The sequence below is a fragment of the Cetorhinus maximus genome, chromosome 4, assembly GCF_964194155.1.
Source record: "Cetorhinus maximus chromosome 4, sCetMax3.hap1.1, whole genome shotgun sequence".
In the NCBI taxonomy this organism is placed as follows: domain Eukaryota; kingdom Metazoa; phylum Chordata; class Chondrichthyes; order Lamniformes; family Cetorhinidae; genus Cetorhinus; species Cetorhinus maximus.
In genome coordinates this window covers 49,782,301-49,801,159 of record NC_135882.1, presented here as the reverse complement: position 1 = coordinate 49,801,159, position 18,859 = coordinate 49,782,301, and the positions used below count along the sequence as shown (strand labels likewise).

The 18,859-nt window shown below is 39.6% G+C and overlaps 2 protein-coding genes across 2 annotated transcripts in view; one reads left to right on the top strand and one right to left on the bottom strand.

Moving 5' to 3' along the window:
* Positions 1-12,539, top strand: part of LOC144679610 (TGF-beta receptor type-1-like) — a 61,625-nt gene extending 49,086 nt beyond the window's left edge. The window contains exons 6-9 of the mRNA XM_078540167.1: positions 2,518-2,674; positions 4,174-4,298; positions 4,734-4,864; positions 11,771-12,539. Coding sequence (XP_078396293.1) covers positions 2,518-2,674; positions 4,174-4,298; positions 4,734-4,864; positions 11,771-11,896 — 539 coding nt within the window. The 3' untranslated portion in view covers positions 11,897-12,539. The remainder of the gene's footprint in view (positions 1-2,517; positions 2,675-4,173; positions 4,299-4,733; positions 4,865-11,770) is intronic.
* A 3,974-nt stretch (positions 12,540-16,513) lies between these two features.
* The window catches only part of col15a1b (collagen, type XV, alpha 1b), a 371,940-nt gene continuing 369,594 nt past the window's right edge, over positions 16,514-18,859 (bottom strand). Inside the window, exon 43 of the mRNA XM_078540161.1 lies at positions 16,514-17,348. The gene's annotated coding sequence lies outside the window, so the exon portion shown is untranslated. The remainder of the gene's footprint in view (positions 17,349-18,859) is intronic.

The window sequence follows — 18,859 nt, the reverse complement described above, 5'->3', positions numbered from 1 at the left end:
TTGTCCCAAACATACAAACAAAGATCAGCAGTAGGCCATTCGGCCCCTTGAGCCTGCTCCACCATTTAATAAGATCATGGCTGATCTGATAGTAACCTCAAACCTGCATCCTGCCTATCCCTGCTAACTTATCACTCCCTTGCTTACCAAAAATCTAGCCACTTCTGCCTTAAAAATATTCAAAGACGCTGCTTCCACCACCTTTTCAGGAAGGGAGTTCCAACGACTCATGACCTTCTGAGAGGAAAAAAATTCGCCCTATTTCCATTTTAAAAAGGCGACTCCTTATTTTTAAACAGTGACCCCTAGTTCTAGATTCTTCCACAAGGGGAAACATCTTCTCCACATCCACCCTGTCAAGACCCCTTAAGACCTTATGTTTCAATCAAACCTCTTACTCTTCTAAACTTCAGCGGATACAAGCCTAGTCTGTCTAACCTTTCATCATAAGACAACCCGCCCATTCCAGGTATAGTCTGGTAAACCTTCTCTGAACTGCTTCAAATGCATTTACATCCTTTCTTAAATAAGGTGACCAATACTGTACACAGTACACCAGATGTGATCTCACTTCTGCTCTGTATAACTGAAGCATAACCTCCCTACTTTTATACTCAATTCCCCTCAATAAATTATAATATTCTATTAGCTTTCCTAATTACTTGCTGTACCTGCATACTAGCCTTTTGTGATTCATGCACTAAGACACCCAGATCCTTCTGCATCTCAGAGCTCTGCAATCTCTCACCATTTAGATAATATGCTTCTCTTTTATTCTTTCTGCCAAAATGGACAATTTCACATTTTCCCACATTCTACTCCATCTGCCAGATCTTTGCTCACTCACTTATCTATATTTTTTTGTAGCCTCCTTATGTCCTTTTCACAACTTACTTTCCTACCTATCTTTGTGTCATCAGCAAATTTGGCAAACATCCCTTCATCCAAATCACATATAAATTTTAAACAGTTGAGTTCCCAGCACTGATCCATGTGGCGTTGCGCACCACTTGTCGCATCCTGCCAACTAGAAAAAGACTAATTTATGCCAAATTTCTGCTTCCTGTTAGTCAGCCAATCTTCTATCCATGCCAATGTAACTCCCTATACCACGAGCTTTTATTTTCTGCTGTAACCTTTGATGTGGCACTTTATTAAATGCCTTCTGGAAATCTAAGTACAGTACATCATTGGTTCCCCTTTATCCACAGCATATGTTACTTCGTCAAAGAATTCCAATAACTTGGTTAAACATGATTTCCCTTTCACAAAACCATGTTGACTCTGCCCGATGACCTTGAACTTATCCAAATGCCCTGCTATAGCTTCTTGAATAATAGTTCCTAACATTTTCCCTAGGACAGATGTTAAGCTAACTGGCCTATAGTTTCCTGCTTTCTGTCTCTGCCCCTTTTTTGAATAATGTAGTTATATTTGCTCTCTTCCAATCTAATGGGACCTTTCCTGAATCTAGGGGGTTATGGAAAATTAAAACTAATGCCTCAACTATCTCACTAACCATTTGTTTTAAGAGCCTAAGTTGAAGTCCATCAGGGCCCAGGCACTTGTCAGCCCGCAACTCCAACAATTTACTCAGTACCACTTCTCTGGTGATTGTAATTTCCCTGAGTTCCTCCTTCCCTCCCATTTCCTGATTTATAGCTGCTTCTGGGATGTTGCTTGTATCCTCTATAGTGAAGACTGATGCAAAATACCTGTTAATTCATCTGCCATTTCCTTGTTTTCCGTTATCAGTTCTCTAGACTCGCTTTCTATAGGACCAAAGCTCACTTTGTTAACTAATTTCTTTTTAAAGTATTTATAGAAACTCTTACTATCTGTTTTTATATTTCTGGCTAGCTTTCTCTCGCACTCTAATTTTTCTCCCCTTATTAATCTTTTAGACACCCTTTGTGGTTCCTGGTATCCTGTCCAATCTTCTGGCCTACCACCTATCTTTGCACAATTATATACTTTTTCTTTAACCTTCTAGTTTTCTTTAACCTTCTAGTTAACCAAGGATGTGTGTGTTCGTCCCTTGGACTTTTTCTTACCCAAAGGAATGTATCTATTCTGTGTATTCTGAAATATCCCCTTAAATGTTTGCCACTGCATCTCTATTGACCTATCCCTTAACCTAATTTGCCAATTCACTTTAGCCAGCTCTGCTGTCATGCCCTCATAATTGCCCTTATTTAAGTTTAAAAGCATTTAATAGCACAAGTAGGAAAAATAAACAGGTCCTTTTTTTTTTTGAAAAAGGACATCAGTATTTGTGTATTTGAAATACTACCAGAATTGCAGGTGTTGAAGAAGAGAATTAAATCCATTATTGCATGGAAGTTACTTTTGTAAATATGCATGACTGGTGCAGCAGGAGTCCTCTGATGGTATAGTAATACTTGGTGAATATTTAAATAGTATCTGTATAGAACTTGTCCGATTCCCAGAAGAAACTTGCAGGTGTGTTTTTGAACTCTGTTTGTATTCTAATGTGAAAACCACTCCTTTCCATAGGAAAACCTGCTATTGCTCACAGAGACCTGAAGTCAAAAAACATTTTAGTAAAGAAGAATGGAACTTGCTGCATTGCAGATTTAGGATTGGCAGTAAGGCATGATTCAGCCACAGATACAATTGATATTGCTCCAAATCACAGAGTGGGAACAAAAAGGTAACACATGTATTATGCGCACGCTTATGTTCTGTAAGTTTGCATTTGTGAAATAACTATAAGCATTAGATTGACCCAGGTTTGTAGTGTATTTGTGGCACAACCTACAACTGTCTTTCCCTGAAGAGTGCTATTTTCCCATGTTCCTCATTGATAAATAACTGTATATGCGACTTTCAAAAATACCAGTATTTCCTGTGGGATTGCTTACAGATAGGTGGGGACTTAAGTGTTTGGTCTCTGTTTACTGCAGCCTTTTATACTTCCCTCACTCCTTTTGCCCTACCATTGGTGATTGTATCTTTAGTCTTTTATACCCCAAGCTTGGGAATTCCCTCAATAAACCTCTCCACTTCCGTCTTCCTTTAAGATCCTCCTTAAATCTACCTCTTTAGCTTATAGTCTCAGCTCCCAATGGTACCTCCTTTGGCTCAGTGTCAATCTTTGCCAGACTATACTCCTGTGAAGTGTCACAGAATGTTTTCCTACCTGAAAGGTGCTGTATAAATGCAAGTATCTAATGCACCTCAGCCTAGACATAACAGATTTACAGAGGCAAACAAATCTGGGGTGGGATGAACTAATTAAGGTGTCACTGATTTATACAAACTTACTTTACTTATCTCTCTTTCATGTTGTCCCCTTTCTATGTTCAACATTTGCTTTATTAAAATTTCATTTTGCCCTAAGCTCTCAGTGGAACCCTTTCTAATTTGTTAATCTGGGTTAGACCCCTTTTCATCCCACTTAAATTGGCTATTTTCAAGCCAACTCCCTTATCTTCAAACTTTTTAAAATTTTTATTAGAACTAATTAGGCTATGGTTTCCGTTCCCCAAGTATTCTCAAACATTCAGGTCATTTTCTTATCCTGTTCAGTTATCCAGAATCAAATCGAACACTCCTCAGGACCGGATCAGTCATGCAATGTCCCTGACTGGCCTAGCTCCGGCAGCTGGAAATAATGACAAAATTACTACTTTGAAAACCCTATTTTACAATCAAACTTCCATTTTAAGATCTCCATCCTATTCTTCCCTATGCAATTGGCTCTAACGTGTCGCAAATACAAATCTTGTCCTTTTTTCCAAATCTTCTCTACTCATTCTGTTGTCTTCTAGCTGCAAGGGTAAGGAAGATAACAGACCATTTAGGCCTCCTGGTCATAGCTGCAGAAAATGATACATATCCTCTGATATAATTTCTTGAACTACCTCTTGCTTTTTATAACCCGTCCTCCTTCACCCCTAATTGTTCCATGATGATGCTATTGCTTTCGTTCCCTTTGTCAAAATCCTTGCCTGTATCAAGAGGAGATCTACCCACCTATTGAATTTTATAGTGCACCTCACAAAGTAACAACAAGCATTGAATTCCCTAAGAACTGTATCAAAATAGTGAAAAATGCTTGGCTTTCTTTTAAAAGCTGTTCTACATGGAAGGTGATTTACAGTAATGCTTTCTAATAGTCTTCAAGTCATCTAATTTTTTTTTTTGCAGATACATGGCTCCAGAAGTCCTTGATGATTCTATAAACATGAAACATTTTGAGTCTTTTAAAAGGGCAGATATCTATGCTATGGGCTTGGTTTTCTGGGAAATTGCACGAAGATGTTCAGTGGGTGGTAAGTAAAAACATTCTAGACACTTTCTTGAAAATACTATTACAATTTAGGTTGTAAAACGAGACTTGGGTGAGAGTAGAGCTTTTCAACATGTCCCATTGCTGACACTGGGTAACTGAAATGAGATGTTCCCTTTCCAGACATTAACATTCCTTACCATGAACAAAAAGTAGAATCCTGTAATGGAAAACTATACTATGACCTTGTCATTCTGTTGTTTGTGTGCATGATGGATTATCATGATGTACCTTTGGCAAGACTGAAGGAGCATTCAAAAATTTAGACCGGCCTTTAGTTTGCATGTAATGTCCTAGTTTCCCCTGTTTGTCATTTCCCTATATTGTAATAGTTTGTGACTTGTGGAATGTGAAGAGAATGTACATCATTTTTTTAAATAACATAGTCCAATAAATTGCGTTTAAACTGATGGTTTAGGTATTCATGAAGACTATCAGCTGCCTTACTATGACCTAGTACCATCGGACCCTTCAATTGAGGAAATGAGGAAGGTGGTGTGTGAGCAGAAGCTAAGGCCAAACATTCCTAACCGGTGGCAAAGTTGTGAGGTAATTCTTGTGAATTTCAGTGATTACAGTTAAATTCTTAAGCATGTTACATAGAAACATAGAAAATAGGAGCAGGAGTAGGCCATTCAGCTCCGCCGTTCACTATGATCATGGCTGATCATCCAACTCAATAACCTGCTCCCCTTTCTCCCCATATCCTTTGATTCCTTTCGCCCCAAGAGCTATATCTAACTCCTTCTTGAAAACATACAATATTTTGGTCTCAACTACTTTCTGTGGTGGCGAATTCCACAGGCTCACCACTCTCTGGGTGAAGAAATTTCTCCTCATCTCAGTCCTAAATGGTCTACCCCGTATCCTCAGACTGTGACCCCTGGTTCTGGACTCCCCCACCATCCGGAACATCCATCCTGCATCTACCCTGTCTAGTCCTGTTAGAATTTTATAGGTTTCTATGAGATACCCCCTCATTCTTCTGAACTCCAGTGAATATAGTCCTAACTGACTCAATCTCTCCTCATATATGTCAGTCCCGCCATCCCACAAATCAGTCTGGTAAACCTTCGCTGCACTCCCTCTATAGCAAGAACATCCTTCCTCAGGTAAGGAGACCAAAACTGCACACAATATTCCTTGGTCTCACCAAGGCCCTGTACAATTGCAGCAAGACATCCCTGCTCCTGTACTCTAATCCCCTCCCTATGAAGGCCAACATACCAATACCATTTGCCTTCTTTACCGCCTGCTGCACCTGCATGCTTACCTTCAGTGACTGCTGTGCGAGGGCACCCAGGTCTCATGCATTCCCCTCTCAATTTATAGCCATTCAGATAATCTGCTTTCCTGTTTTTCCTACTAAAGTGGATATCCTCATATTTATCTGCATTATACTGCATCTGCCATACTTTTGCCCACTCACTCAGCTTGTCCAAATCGCTCTGAAGCATCTCTGCATCCTCCTCACAGCTCACCGTCCCATCCAGCTTTGTGTCATCTGCAAATTTGGAGATATTACGTTTAGTTCCCTCATATATATATATTGTGAATAGCTGGGGTATTGTCTTCTTAGGCCTGGAGTCTTGCTGCCCTTTTATTAGTTTATGAGCTAGACAGTTGAGGTTGCTCTATACCATGGCTCAGTCTTGCCGTGTAAAATGGACAGGTGGTGTTAGCGAATTTCAGACTGCCTGACTATTTGGATGGCCGTTTGCAGAGTCAGATCTTCTTTTGCCTGTAGGATGCCTGAAAGGGCATCATCAGCCATTCCAACTACTATTCAGTCCCATATGAGCTCTGACTTAAGGTAGCTGTAGTCACAGCCTTTAGTCAATCTGTATAATTTCTTTATGAAAGAGTCAACAGGTTCTCCAGGCTGTTGGACTCACTTGTTAAACTTTGCTTGTTCTAAACATTTATTAGTTAAAGTAGGCAGCAATGGATTTCAGAGCATCTTCAAACTTATCTGAAGATTCATTTTTCCTTGCCTCGCAATAATGTCATTGGCTATTGGACCCACTGAGTACAGCAGTGTATTCACTTGTTCAGCCTCTCGTCTTATCTAATCCAGAAGCTATCATATATCTTGAAAATCTTTTCACCAAAGCCCCCACTTTGGCACCTCGTCTGGCCCTTGTATCAGCCCAAATTGATCTGGGAGGGTTGATTTATTATCCATGGCTGTTCTTCAGCTTGGAAGTAAAGCTTTAAATGCTGTTTCACTTTTAAAGATGGCACTGCAGTAACTTTCTTTCAATGTTTCTTCCGGCGCTTGTTGCATTTTAGCAGGCTCCTGTGATGAAACCCGACCCCAAAGAGATTGATTTTTTGCAGCAAATTTTTTGATTAAAGATTTGGGCCCTTTAGAATGTTTTTTGGAGTGTGTTAGGACCATTAAAAGGCAGTTCTCAGCTATGGCTGAGTTTTAAAAACTTCTATTTTTTGTTTTATGGAGTTCAGCTGGGGCATGGCGTGGTGAGAACTCTGAACCCTGGCTGGTTGTGGTGATTAACAAAATTGACTGCTCTGACTGACTAATGGCCTGAAGACTTTTAAAGGCTAGTTCAGCTTTGGAACTGAATTTTTGCTCACCTTTGCTAGGTCCTTTCACTCTGTAATCGATGGGGATTCACAATGGACCTCCGTGTGCTCTGATGGAGTCCTTTAGCTGCACAGTGGATTTTTTTCCTGCTTTTCAGCCTCCATGTCTGCAGCGGAGCTTCCTTTTAGGTGATCTCCAGCTGAGTCTTCTGTTCAGGTGCACTTCAGTCAGGCCAGGATGCTGTTCCTTTAGTTTTTCAGACTCTGGGTTCCTTCACCAGCTTCTTTGGTTCTGGGTTCATTCATGAGCTGCCACTGTGTTGTAAAGGTTTGTTTAGTATGTCTCACTAAGGTTCAGAAGCTTGTATGGTTGAACAGTAGTCTTTATTGGTAGCACATAACTATTTACACCTGTCCAAAGTATAGCCCAAACTAGGAGCTAACTTCATGCTGATTTCCCCTTGACTCTCCCTATACAACCTTGTCTCCTGTCATGTGTCTCCGTACATCATACTGTGGGCGGTACTGTTCCACAATAACCCTTGCTGTGCTGATCACTCTTATTCTATAGAGGCAGCATCTGCGGAGAGAGAAACAGAGTTAAAGTTTTTGGCTGATGACTTTAATGGGTGCAATCTGTGGTTGTGCGGTTTTGATTCGGCTACTTTGAAACCTCACAATGTGGGAAGCTTCCCACTCAACAGATTACCCAGGCAAGCTCATCCATGCATCTTGAGGATGTCACATAGAGATAAGACACCACATGGAAAGCAATTGTTGTTTAACATCAAAAGGGGATGGTCATTGGTAATTGCATTTGGCTTCACGCCAACTTCAAATGCCTTCACTGAATTTCTCACTTCTCTTGTATATTCCTAATGACTAATACTGTCTAATACTCCACTATGGCAGCTCTCCAGTAGTCCTTGAATCTTTTTGGGAGGCTGGGTTTCACTGAAAATCTAGAATCTGCAGGTCACAAGCAGCTCAAGATTGATTCTTCAAACGAGTCTGCTTTCTGACCAAAGAGGTCTTGCGAGTAGTAGTAAGGCTTGTGATCATTTAGTCAGAATACATTCTCCTTTTCCCCGTTCACTCACATTTCAGACACACAGTTGCATTCAAATCCTAAACCATATTTTTTGGTACCGAAGACAAAATTTTACATTGAAATGGTCATTTAATCATTATTTCAAGAAATTCACATTGGAGATAATGACCAAGAGGGATTTGCTATATCAAGATGCTTGATAGCAAATAGAATGTGGCCTAAATTACTTACACTTTTTCTAATTTTTTCCATCCAGTGACAAATGTTTATCCTGCAGGATGAGATGTGTATTGGAGCTTAGACATTGTACTGGGTAACGGTGGATAGAATAGTTCCTAGCACTAGAACAGATGAGCTTCAAAGTTATTCATACTTCAAACCCAGCCTTTTACAATTCAGTGAGGGTGGACAACACAACTTCCTAGTCATTCGTATTATAACCTTTGTTATGTTGAGAAAAAACTAAAATATAAAGGTTTATGCTAAATTGTAAAGATTTTTTTAATAGTGAAAATAACATCATTACTGCCTTATCGCAGTGTTCCACCATTTTTTTCCAACCTAAAACTGTTTTAAGATCATTGAAAGTTCATGTTTTTATTGTTCATCATTGATGCTTGGAAGTCAGCACTGGGGGAATGTCTAATGATATCCAGGTTTACAGAAGCTGCCTACAAAGTCTGTCCTTTTATTTGACTATTAATTCTTACTTGGGATTTGAACTTTATTCAGAGCAACTGTGTCAGAGCTGTTTAAACCTGTAGGTATGTGATTTCAAGTTTCTTGCACTTGTGGGATTATTCAGTAGCTCTGCTTTTAAATTTGAACCATCCAGTTTCACAAAACTTTTTTTAAAATTACAGTGACTTCACACTAGAGATTTGTCTCGCCCAGATGTCTACAATGTTTACTTTCATCTGGCCATCCTCAATATATTTACTGACTTTTCTCTCATGGTCAAAAAGCTGAAGAATACAGTTCAGAGCAAATTTCAGTTCATGATATCTTTTGCTTACCTGAGGCTCATATGTTGCAAGGTTCCAAATGTAATTTTTTTTTTCAAGACATAGAACCATAGAACACTACAGCACAGAAAAACAGGCCATTCGGCCCTTCTAGTCTGTGCCGAAATATTATTCCGCTAGTCCCATTGACCTGCACCCAGTCCATAACCCTCCAGACCTCTCCCATCCATGTATCTATCCAATTTATTCTTAAAACTTAAGAGTGAGCCCGCATTTACCACGTCAGATGGCAACTCGTTCCATACTCCCACTCTCTGAGTGAAGAAGTTCCCCCTAATGTTCCCCCTAAACCTTTCCCCTTTCACCTTAAAGCCATGTCCTTTCATGTTTATCTCTCCTAATCTAAGTGGAAAGAGCCTACACGCATTTACTCTGTCTATACCCCTCATAATTTTGTAAACTTCTATCAAATCTCCCCTCATTCTTCCATGCTCCAAGGAATAAAGTCCTGATCTGTTTAATCTTTCCCTGTAACTCAACTCCTGAAGACCCGGCAACATCCTAGTAAATCTTCTCTGCACTCTTTCAATCTTACTGATATCCTTCCTGTAGTTAGGCGACCAGAACTGCACATAATACTCCAAAGTTGGCCTCACCAATGTCTTATACAACCTCACCATAACATCCCAACTCCTATACTCAATACTTTGATTTATGAAGGCCAGTATGCCAAAAGCTTTCTTTACAACCCTGTCTACCTGTGACGCCACTTTCAGGGAATTATGTATCTGAACTCCCAGATCCCTTTGTTCCTCCACACTCCTCAGTGCCCTACCATTTACTGTGTATGTCCTACCTTGGTTTGTCCTTCCAAAATGCACATCTCCATTTAATTTCCAGAAAGGCCAATATTGAATCATTTAAGCACCACCAGTAGCAACCAGTGCCAAAGCCACAAGTCAGAGTGCCCTTTTTTTGGCTCAATGGAGAAAATCTATCTTTCTCTGAACATTTTTAAGTCCCACCTCATCTGTATTCCTCACATTGGTTTACCCCCTTAGCTTGTTTTGGCCACCTCAACAAATATTGGGTGGAGTGTGTGTTAGTTGTGGACCCCATCTCTGCTTCTCTCTTTCCCCATCTCAGCCCCTTAGGCCACTCGAGTCTTTGTTCTCAGCATTGGACTTAAGATCAGTATTCCATAAGTTAAGACAGTTTTACTCTGAATCTTGGCCAGAACACTTGACAAGTTTTCTGCATTAAAGTTCCCTTTGGTTCATCTGGCATAAAAATGGGACAATTTCTTTGCCAATTTATGCCTCATGTTTCTCAGATTTAGTGGCATAGAAGAAGGCTGTTTTACGTCAGGCTAATTATTTTTTGAAAATGTAATGGTTATTAGTCCTTTGCTTTGATTCAGAGGGGACTGGAATCCTAATGCCTCCAAATTTCAATGTGGGATTAGATGTAATGCAATGGACCAATAATGAAAACCCTACTGAAAATATCAATTGAAGGGGTGGAGAAGAAAGAACATTAGAGGTTACCCAAAGAGCAGGATGTGCCTGGAAAAGGGACTGAGGCAGTTGGCATTGCAACTTTGGGATCACCAGCATGATGGAAGATGCCTGGGTAAAAAAGTCCCTGTTGTTCCATCAGGAGAGGGACTTTAAGTCTGGTGGTAGAAGAGGAGAATGGTAGAGGAAAGATGCTAATTGGGGGAGTGGCGGAAGGAGGATGACATGGGGCTGGAACTTGGACATGTTATAGTCAGGCTTGGGGGAGGAGGGGAGGGAAGACTTTAGGTGAGAGCCTGGGAGACGGTTGAAGTTCCTGAGGCTCTGCTGACTAAAGAAAAAGGCCACCCTATCCTGTCTGGCCTCTGCTACCTAAGTTAGCACATCTGAAATCAGGATATGGCTATATGGATAGAACATTTAAGAGTGGGCTTGATCAAAATACTAGTTGAGATTCTGATTAAAAGTTGCTGGGAAGTACTGACCTATTGTAAGATATCATTTTAACTGGCTGTGGCCAGTTAGGTCAGTTTATTTTTTAAAAATCTGTTACATGCTTGCCAAAGCAATGCACTTTGCTATTTTTGTGCATAAAACGAACCCTTTTAATCACCCATTTTCCTGTAATTCATTTATTATATTGAGCGTGAAAAAATGTTTGCCTTCCTTTTGATGTGGAGGTTAATTGTAGTTCTACACCTACAAAATAACCTCTTCAAACCATTTTACTTGTGTATGCAGCTGCTTCATTGTAGAAATTGTCCTTGATTTTCTTCTTTTCATTGATTCCATCAAACAACTGAAAAATCCAGAATTGGGGAAGAGTGTGTGGCTGTCTTTGCTGTATAGCAAGTACAGTTTTAAAGGAACTATGTCCTCAGATTACTTAATTTGAATGATTTGTTGCTCATTGTGTGTGGAAGGATACTCTACATTCAAAGAATGAGAAATATTTCTAACTCGTGTTAACAGTTTTGTAACAAGTCATGCTCTATTAAATTACTGGGGAGCATGAAAAATAAACAGGAATGAAGTGAGTGGGAACAATTTCGAACTTTTGGAAATGATGGCTTAAAATGAAACAGTGCATTTTTATGTTTTGAACAGTGAACCTTCACTAGGTTTGCATAAGGAGGTTTTAGGTTTATAATACAATATGCATAACTTTGTTTTCTGATCGCATTTTGTTTAACTTGGCCTTCTCTGTCCTCCTGCACTTTGAAATTCATGAATTAGGAACTATGTAGTTTGATTGAGAAGTCAAGTTGATGGCAATATTTTAGCTGTGACCTCTTGTAGATTTTGCTATTAAGTGCAGTCTGCAGTAGCTAAGTAAGGTATAAGTATATATTCTAATCTTTCAATCTCTTTGTAGGCTCTACGTGTAATGGCGAAAATCATGCGTGAATGTTGGTACGCCAATGGAGCAGCCAGATTAACTGCTCTGCGGATCAAGAAAACGTTATCTCAGCTCAGCCAACAGGAAGGCATAAAAATGTAGAGACAGGTGCAGTCTGGAAAACCAGTTGACAGGATGATAACTGCACTTGGATGCAGTTTTATGGAAGGGATTCTTGTTCTACCTCACCGAGGAAGCAGAAGATGGATCACACTGCCTGTACCACCATAGAAACTGCACCAAATTTTATACACTACATAGGAAATTTCCAACCTGCCTAGCTCTCTAATGGACATGCAGAGCTCAGGCTGTGAGGTCCACTCTGCTTTGAACACCTCCTTCCCAGGACATTGACGTGATATTACGTAGCTTAGTTTTTTTAATTAACATTTAACTTGATAAACAAAGAAGTTTTATTATTGGTCTTAACTGTAGAAAAGCTGGAACACTTAAGCCTTTACCAACACTGCCCCAGTGTATTGGAGAAACTAATAATGGGGCTGGTCCCACAAACGAATGACATTTAAGTGCAAGATACAGTATTTCACACAAAGGGTACTCTTCATCCAAGATTTGGGTAATAGTTTTACTGCTTAGGAATTCAGCTATCAGATTATAATTTTGCTGCCTTGCCGTTTGTTTTTTCACCTTGCGCACTGAAGTCCTAGCTTTGAGTCAGGAGTACTTTACATTTGGTTTGAAGATTTGTTCATTCCACTATGTATGAAATGGCTACAAAAGTAACTCGGAAGCATAATTTAGGTACAGTTGTATAACTATTACTATTTTTTGTTTGGGGAAGTGGGGGTGAGGAATTGTGTAACCATTTCCGCAGCCAGTGCACATATCTCGCCCGTAAGTGCCAGAGCTTTTATAAAACCATAGCCTGCATCATGGACAGTTTCTATCTAAAAGATAATTGGGTTAGGGCCATAAATTAGTGTTTTTAATTAATAGGTACAACTTTAGGTTTCAGTATTAACTAGATAATGTTTGCACTCAGCATCTTTACAGTTTTCTTTTAATATGTATAAATGCTGATTTCCAAGTGCACACCAGGCACAAACTGCTCTCCTTCAGGAGCACATGGGAGAGAATTGTGGAGAGTGCGATTGCAGTATTGCAATGTAGACCTCCACTGGCTGTATTTTTAGACAGGAGCTGGCATTCTGAAAACTTAAAGTAGCGTGGAACATGCTTGTGATTTCATAACTTTGGCTTCTTGCTGCTAAGGCTCTGCATGGGGGGAGTATTTAGTCGTGTAATTGTCCCATATCTCTCAATTTGGTTCATGCTGAGGAATACAAAACTGTTTTTGGGTTACTAGCCTAAAAGCCACCAAGTGTTTTGTCCATTAATTTGTAATGTAGCAAATTCCTTTCCACAAAATCCAAATTGTTGTGCATTTTCGAAATTAACACTAAATTAGTGACAGTAGTCAGAAAGGTGACCTTTATTATAAGTAGCCTACAGGGAGCAATCTTGACGATCATTTGCCCATTTGTCTCCTTAATCTGTTTTCAGTGAGCATTAATAACCCCTATGACAACTTATCCAGTGCATTACATTTTTTATGTATTTTGTTACATTGTTTTTAAGATGAAAGCATTTTACGTTGTTTTCAGTTTATAGGCGCAATTAAAATCGGATTTGTTTTTATAAATTTAAAGTTGAAACAATAATAAGTAAAATGAATTTTATATTAGGAGTGGACTCGATCTTTATTTAGCTTTTGAAAAGATGATGCATTTTGCAGGACAACCATACCAGTAAGGAAAAAGTTGCTTTAGTACGAAATTTTAATTGAATGGGATCAACATTTATCCATATAAATGACACTATCTTTTTTGAGACTTTATTTCTCCTGACCGTTTACCTGTTATTTCTTTGCCCTGCAAAGGTTTCCGTGCATTTTTTTTAAATGAATGAGATTTTGCTGTTTTGGGGGTAGAGTTGTTGGCAAGGGGCAGAATGTCCAGGGAAAATGAACATATTTGTAGTAGCTGTAGATGTCTTTTTTTCTCTGGCAGTTCTGTTTAATTTCAGTTGTAAATTTTCATAGCTTTGTATCTTTCAATGAAATCTCAATGGCCTTCGCTCAAGGTGCTGCATTGCAATATAGATTGGCGGCCTGTTACCTTCCACAAAATCTGCAGCCCATGCTGCTGTGCCTCTTCATTTGCACCAAAATGCCATAACGAGCCTTATGATCTTGCACAGTTAATATGTCTGCGACTAGTGAGTTCTGTGAAGCACGTGTAGATCTGACACAAACTGGCTATCCGCTGCTTGGTTCTCCTGAAGTACTCAATTAGCCAAACCCTTGTTCCTTGTCTTTATTTGATTCGTAAAGGAGAATTTGGGTTAGTTCCAAGTGAAAAGACTTAAAACAGCAGTTCACAGCTTTCTGATGTACTCTATAGAAAAAGCTGCATATATTGAAATTAGCATGTTTATTTTGTTGATGTTGAAATCAAATATAAGGATTTGGCATCCCAGCTTAAAATAAACTAGGGCAGTATGTTAGTGATGAAGAGACTTTCACAAAACTCAAGTTTGTCACAATTCAACAACGTCTTGACGTTATTCTTTGAATTCGGCAAAGATTTAGTAATGTAAAGCATTTTGCATTGCTACTTTAAAAATTGGAACCACTGTATAATTCATGAGGGTAGTCTAGCTTTTAGTTTAACTTAGTTTATATACAATTATATATTTAAAAATAATGCATAGAAAGCAATGTAGAAAAGTTTTTAATTCTTTTTTAATATCACTAAACTATAGTGTGAAGTTTAATTGCACAGCAACAAACCTGGTAGAAAGAGTGTGTGGACAACTAGCCATATAGAAAATGTTGGATTTAGCTTCTAACCCGAATAAATCCAGGTTCTTTCACGGTACTTAATCTGAAAGTGTGTAGTTTCCTGGCTGGAAAACAGTGTTATAAATGCAAGTGGTGAAGGCACTTGAATGAAGTGGCAAAACTGCTGCTAAGCCCATAGATGAAATGTGTAGTTGCTTTGTTTTTAAGAAATCTCATCAGTCATTCCTGTTGTAAGTAATCACTGAGCATATTGTCATAGGTCTAGTGTATAGTACAGAAAAACATCTTTAATATATTAAGAGTTTTGTGTGGTAGGCTTATGAACACAGTCAAAAAGAGCACCTCCCTGTAAAACCATAATAATTACTCTGTGATCTGTAGCATGCTAAATGTGCATATTGGAAGTGCTAGCTTATTACTATACAGAATTTGCCCAGGACGACTCTAGGAAAATGCAAATGATACTGCTGCATACGTTATGTTAATGTTAAATTCTGAAATGCTGTTGGATGAGCTTTTTGTGTTGAGTGCCATGACCTACCTTTTCAAGACAGTCCCATTTTCTATTACACTTTGCCATGTGGTCCTTCTGTGAATCCAGGATTACATTTATTCTACAATCAAAGCATACAGTTGAACTTTTTAAAGTAATTTTGCGTTAAATTGAAGATACCTCTGGAATGACCAAGTTATATTTACCTCACTGTGTGTGTGTGTGTGTGTGTGTGTGTGTGTGTGCGCGCGCGCGTGTGTGCGCGAGTGTGTGCGCGCGTGTGCTAATAGTTTCAATAACTCAGCAGGTTTGCAAATTCATTGATTTTATATAAAACATGGATGCTGTATTAATTTTGAAAAGCAAAAATCCTGCATCTGTCCATGGTACTGAAGTGTCTTGTGTATGTGTTGCGCCTGGCTTATTGTATACTAGATATATTCCTTTGTACCGTTTGTATAAAATTGCTGATCAGGAAGTATCTACGCTGCTCTTGCAACGTTTTTCCTCCAGGAGCACAGCTTTGTAGCTGGTGTATATGGAAAAGGGGGAGATACTGGAGTGAGTAAATAGAGATTTGTGCATTCAACAAGTTTTCCTCCTTCCAAAAATTTCATAATCATAAATTATGTAATACCCCTCCCCTAAGTCTTAAGATCATGTATGGTCTTTGTACAACATGCACAGTGAAGATGGTGATGCTAAATACTGAATTAAATGGCTTATTGAAAGTATTGGCATTGTACAATGCTTCTAACAAAACCAGATGAAAATAAAGTATTCATCTTCATCTTGAGTGGATAGTGAATGTTTTTTCTTCTTTTCCTTCAAGAAAAAGTGTTAGGTTGGTAACTTGACACATTTGACCTATTTTGATAGGCTACCTAATGTACATTATGCCATTCCTAGTGGGAAAAAATCTATAGGCACTTAAAAACATGCATAAAATGTTGTGACATAACTAATTTTCAAAAATTCTTTTTTCCCCCCTCCATACAGCAACTTAAATTTATGTAGAACCTTTAACATACATACTGGGGTTTGACAGATATGTGCTTTGAGAGAGTTTTACATCATTAAGTACAACTGTGCAATTACCACGTTTGAAAGACAAGAGGCACAAGAATAAATAAGAGTATATATTCTATCCCCCAACTACTTTTACTTTTATGAACCGCGATCAGTTTCTTGACTATCATTCCATGTTTTTGTTTGTTCTTCCTAAATTTCAAATATGCTGCCTCTTAGGCTATTTTGATCCTGCATCCCCACTGTGATCAAATTAGACTAATTCATTATTTTCTATGGCTTCACAACTGAGGAACTCAAGTCTTTATATTTTTCCTTTTTCTACTATTCAAAGGATTTTGAAGCCCAAGATAGTACTGTCTTTTTTCATTTTGAATCTTGATGCCTTACATTGTTGCTTTTGTCTTTTGCCTTGGATTCTATTCTTTTGTAATGTTTTGCAAATGTACTTGTGATAATCTTGATTTTCTGTTATTTCTCTTTATTTCCCCTATTGTGCTCCAAAGATTAAATTTATGGGTGCAGCTTGCATAACCTTGACTTGTATTGCCTTTGAGTTTAAACAGTTGAGAAGTGATCTAATTGGAGTGTTTACCCTATTAAATCCTTTACTTTAGAGAAGCTGTTTTCTCTGGTGGGGGAACCCAGAACAAGGTCGGGGCACAATCTTAAAATTAGTGCGAGGCCATTTAGGTGTGAAATCAGGAAGCCCCCCCTTCATACGAAGGGTGGTAGAAATTTGGAGCTCACTTTCTGCAAATGGTCCTAAATACTGAGCCAACTGAAATTTTAGCACTGAGATGGACAGATTTTTATATGGCTAAAATATCAAGGGATATGAAACAAAAGCAGGTAACTGAAGTTAAGGTACAGATCAACCATGATCTAATTGAATAAATGGGCTAGAGTGGCTGAATGGCCTACTCCTGTTATCTATTGTTTGTGGAGTACTACCCTGGTGGACCTTTTGAGTAAATTCTTGTGTACCCTGTCTACTTCCTTTCCATGTATTCTCTCCCCACTTCAACCTTTTCCCAGTAACAAGGCTTCCTGTGATCTCATTTATCTGCATTTGTAGGATGTATAATTGCATGTTTGTCCAGGTCTATGTTCCGTTTTTGCAGTCTTTTCTTGAGCATTGTTAGGTGGTCTCCCCTTCTTACACTCCTGTATCTCTAACCATTTTCATTCTTTTCCTGGAGATGTATCTGTGAAAGGTTGAACAAAGATAGATAAAAACATAAAAGGATTTGCTGCCCAAAAAAAGCCATTTGGCCCAATGTGTCTGTGTTAGCCGATAATTCCACCTTCTAGCTCCTGGACTGGAGCCATATCCAAGTGTTTTTTAAATGTGCTGCAGGTTTCTGCCTCTACCACCCTTCCAGGTGGTGAGTTCCAAGCCACACCACTGTCAGATCTTTCGATAAATTACTTTGTGCCAAAATTGGGAGAGTTACCCCACAGGTTAGTTGAGCAACAGCCTGACAGTTATTCTTACTAAATCATACAGCCAATATTGCAAAGTCCTCCATCACCAGCCCTGGGTACGTCCTGTCCCACCCAGAGGTGACAGCACCGTGGTATGCAGTCAGGAGGCAGTGGCCCTGGAAGTCCTCAGCATTGACCATGGACCCCATGAGAAGTCTCATGACACCAAGTCAAACATGGGTAAGGAAACTTCCAGCTGATTATCACCTACTGCCCTCGCTCAGCTGATGAAGCAGTGCTGCTCCATGTTGAACACCATTTGGAAGAAGCGCTGAGGCATATGCTTGATGGGAATTTCAATGCCTATTACTAAGAGTAGCTCAGTAGCGTTGTTATTGTCCAAGCTGGCTGGGTACTGAAGGACACCTGCCAGCCTGGGGCTGGTGAGAGCTAACGAGGGAAAGAGCTACTAGACCTCGTCCTCACCAATCTACCTGTCATAAATGTATCTGTCCATGACAATATTGGTAGGCATGACCACCACACAATCCTTATGGAGATGATGCCCTGTCTTCAGAGGACACCTATTATCGTTTTGTGTACTGCTCTGCTGAATTAGATATATTCAGAATCGATTGTAGAGGCTCAAAACTGGGCATCCATGAGGTACTGTGGGTCATCAGCAGGAGAATTGTAACCAAACACAATCTTTGACCTCATCTCAGCACATCAGTCACCCTGCATTACCGTCAATCCAGGGGACCAGCCCTGATTCATCGAGGAATGTAAGGGAGCATGCCAGGAGCAACATGAGGCATACCTAACAAATGAGGTGCCAACCTATCCAGTCATGAATAATGGTGAACAATTAACCAACCAGAGGAGGAGGCCCAATAAATGCGCCTATCGTAAATAATGGGGCAGCCCAGCACATTGGTGCAAAAGATGAGGCTGAAGTATTTGTAACCATCTTCAGCCAGAATCTCCTGACCCTGAGGCCCCCAGCATCACAAAAATAGTCTGCAGGGATGAGAAATTTCTGCCATTTGGCAGAATTCCAACTTTTGGATGACACAATTCGTTTAATTTTGTTCTCTGTTTGGGGGAGACATCACTCAACCTCTCTCCCTCTTTAATCCGCAGCCAATCTAACTCACTGTGATTGGGAGATGCAGAGGCTGCGCCCCCAATAGCTGCTGCCCTCAAATGCAGCCTTCAAGAGTGCCTTCCTGTACTGGGTTATCTTCCTTGTGTCGCCTCTGCTGTGGGAGTCACTGCTGATAGATGGGAG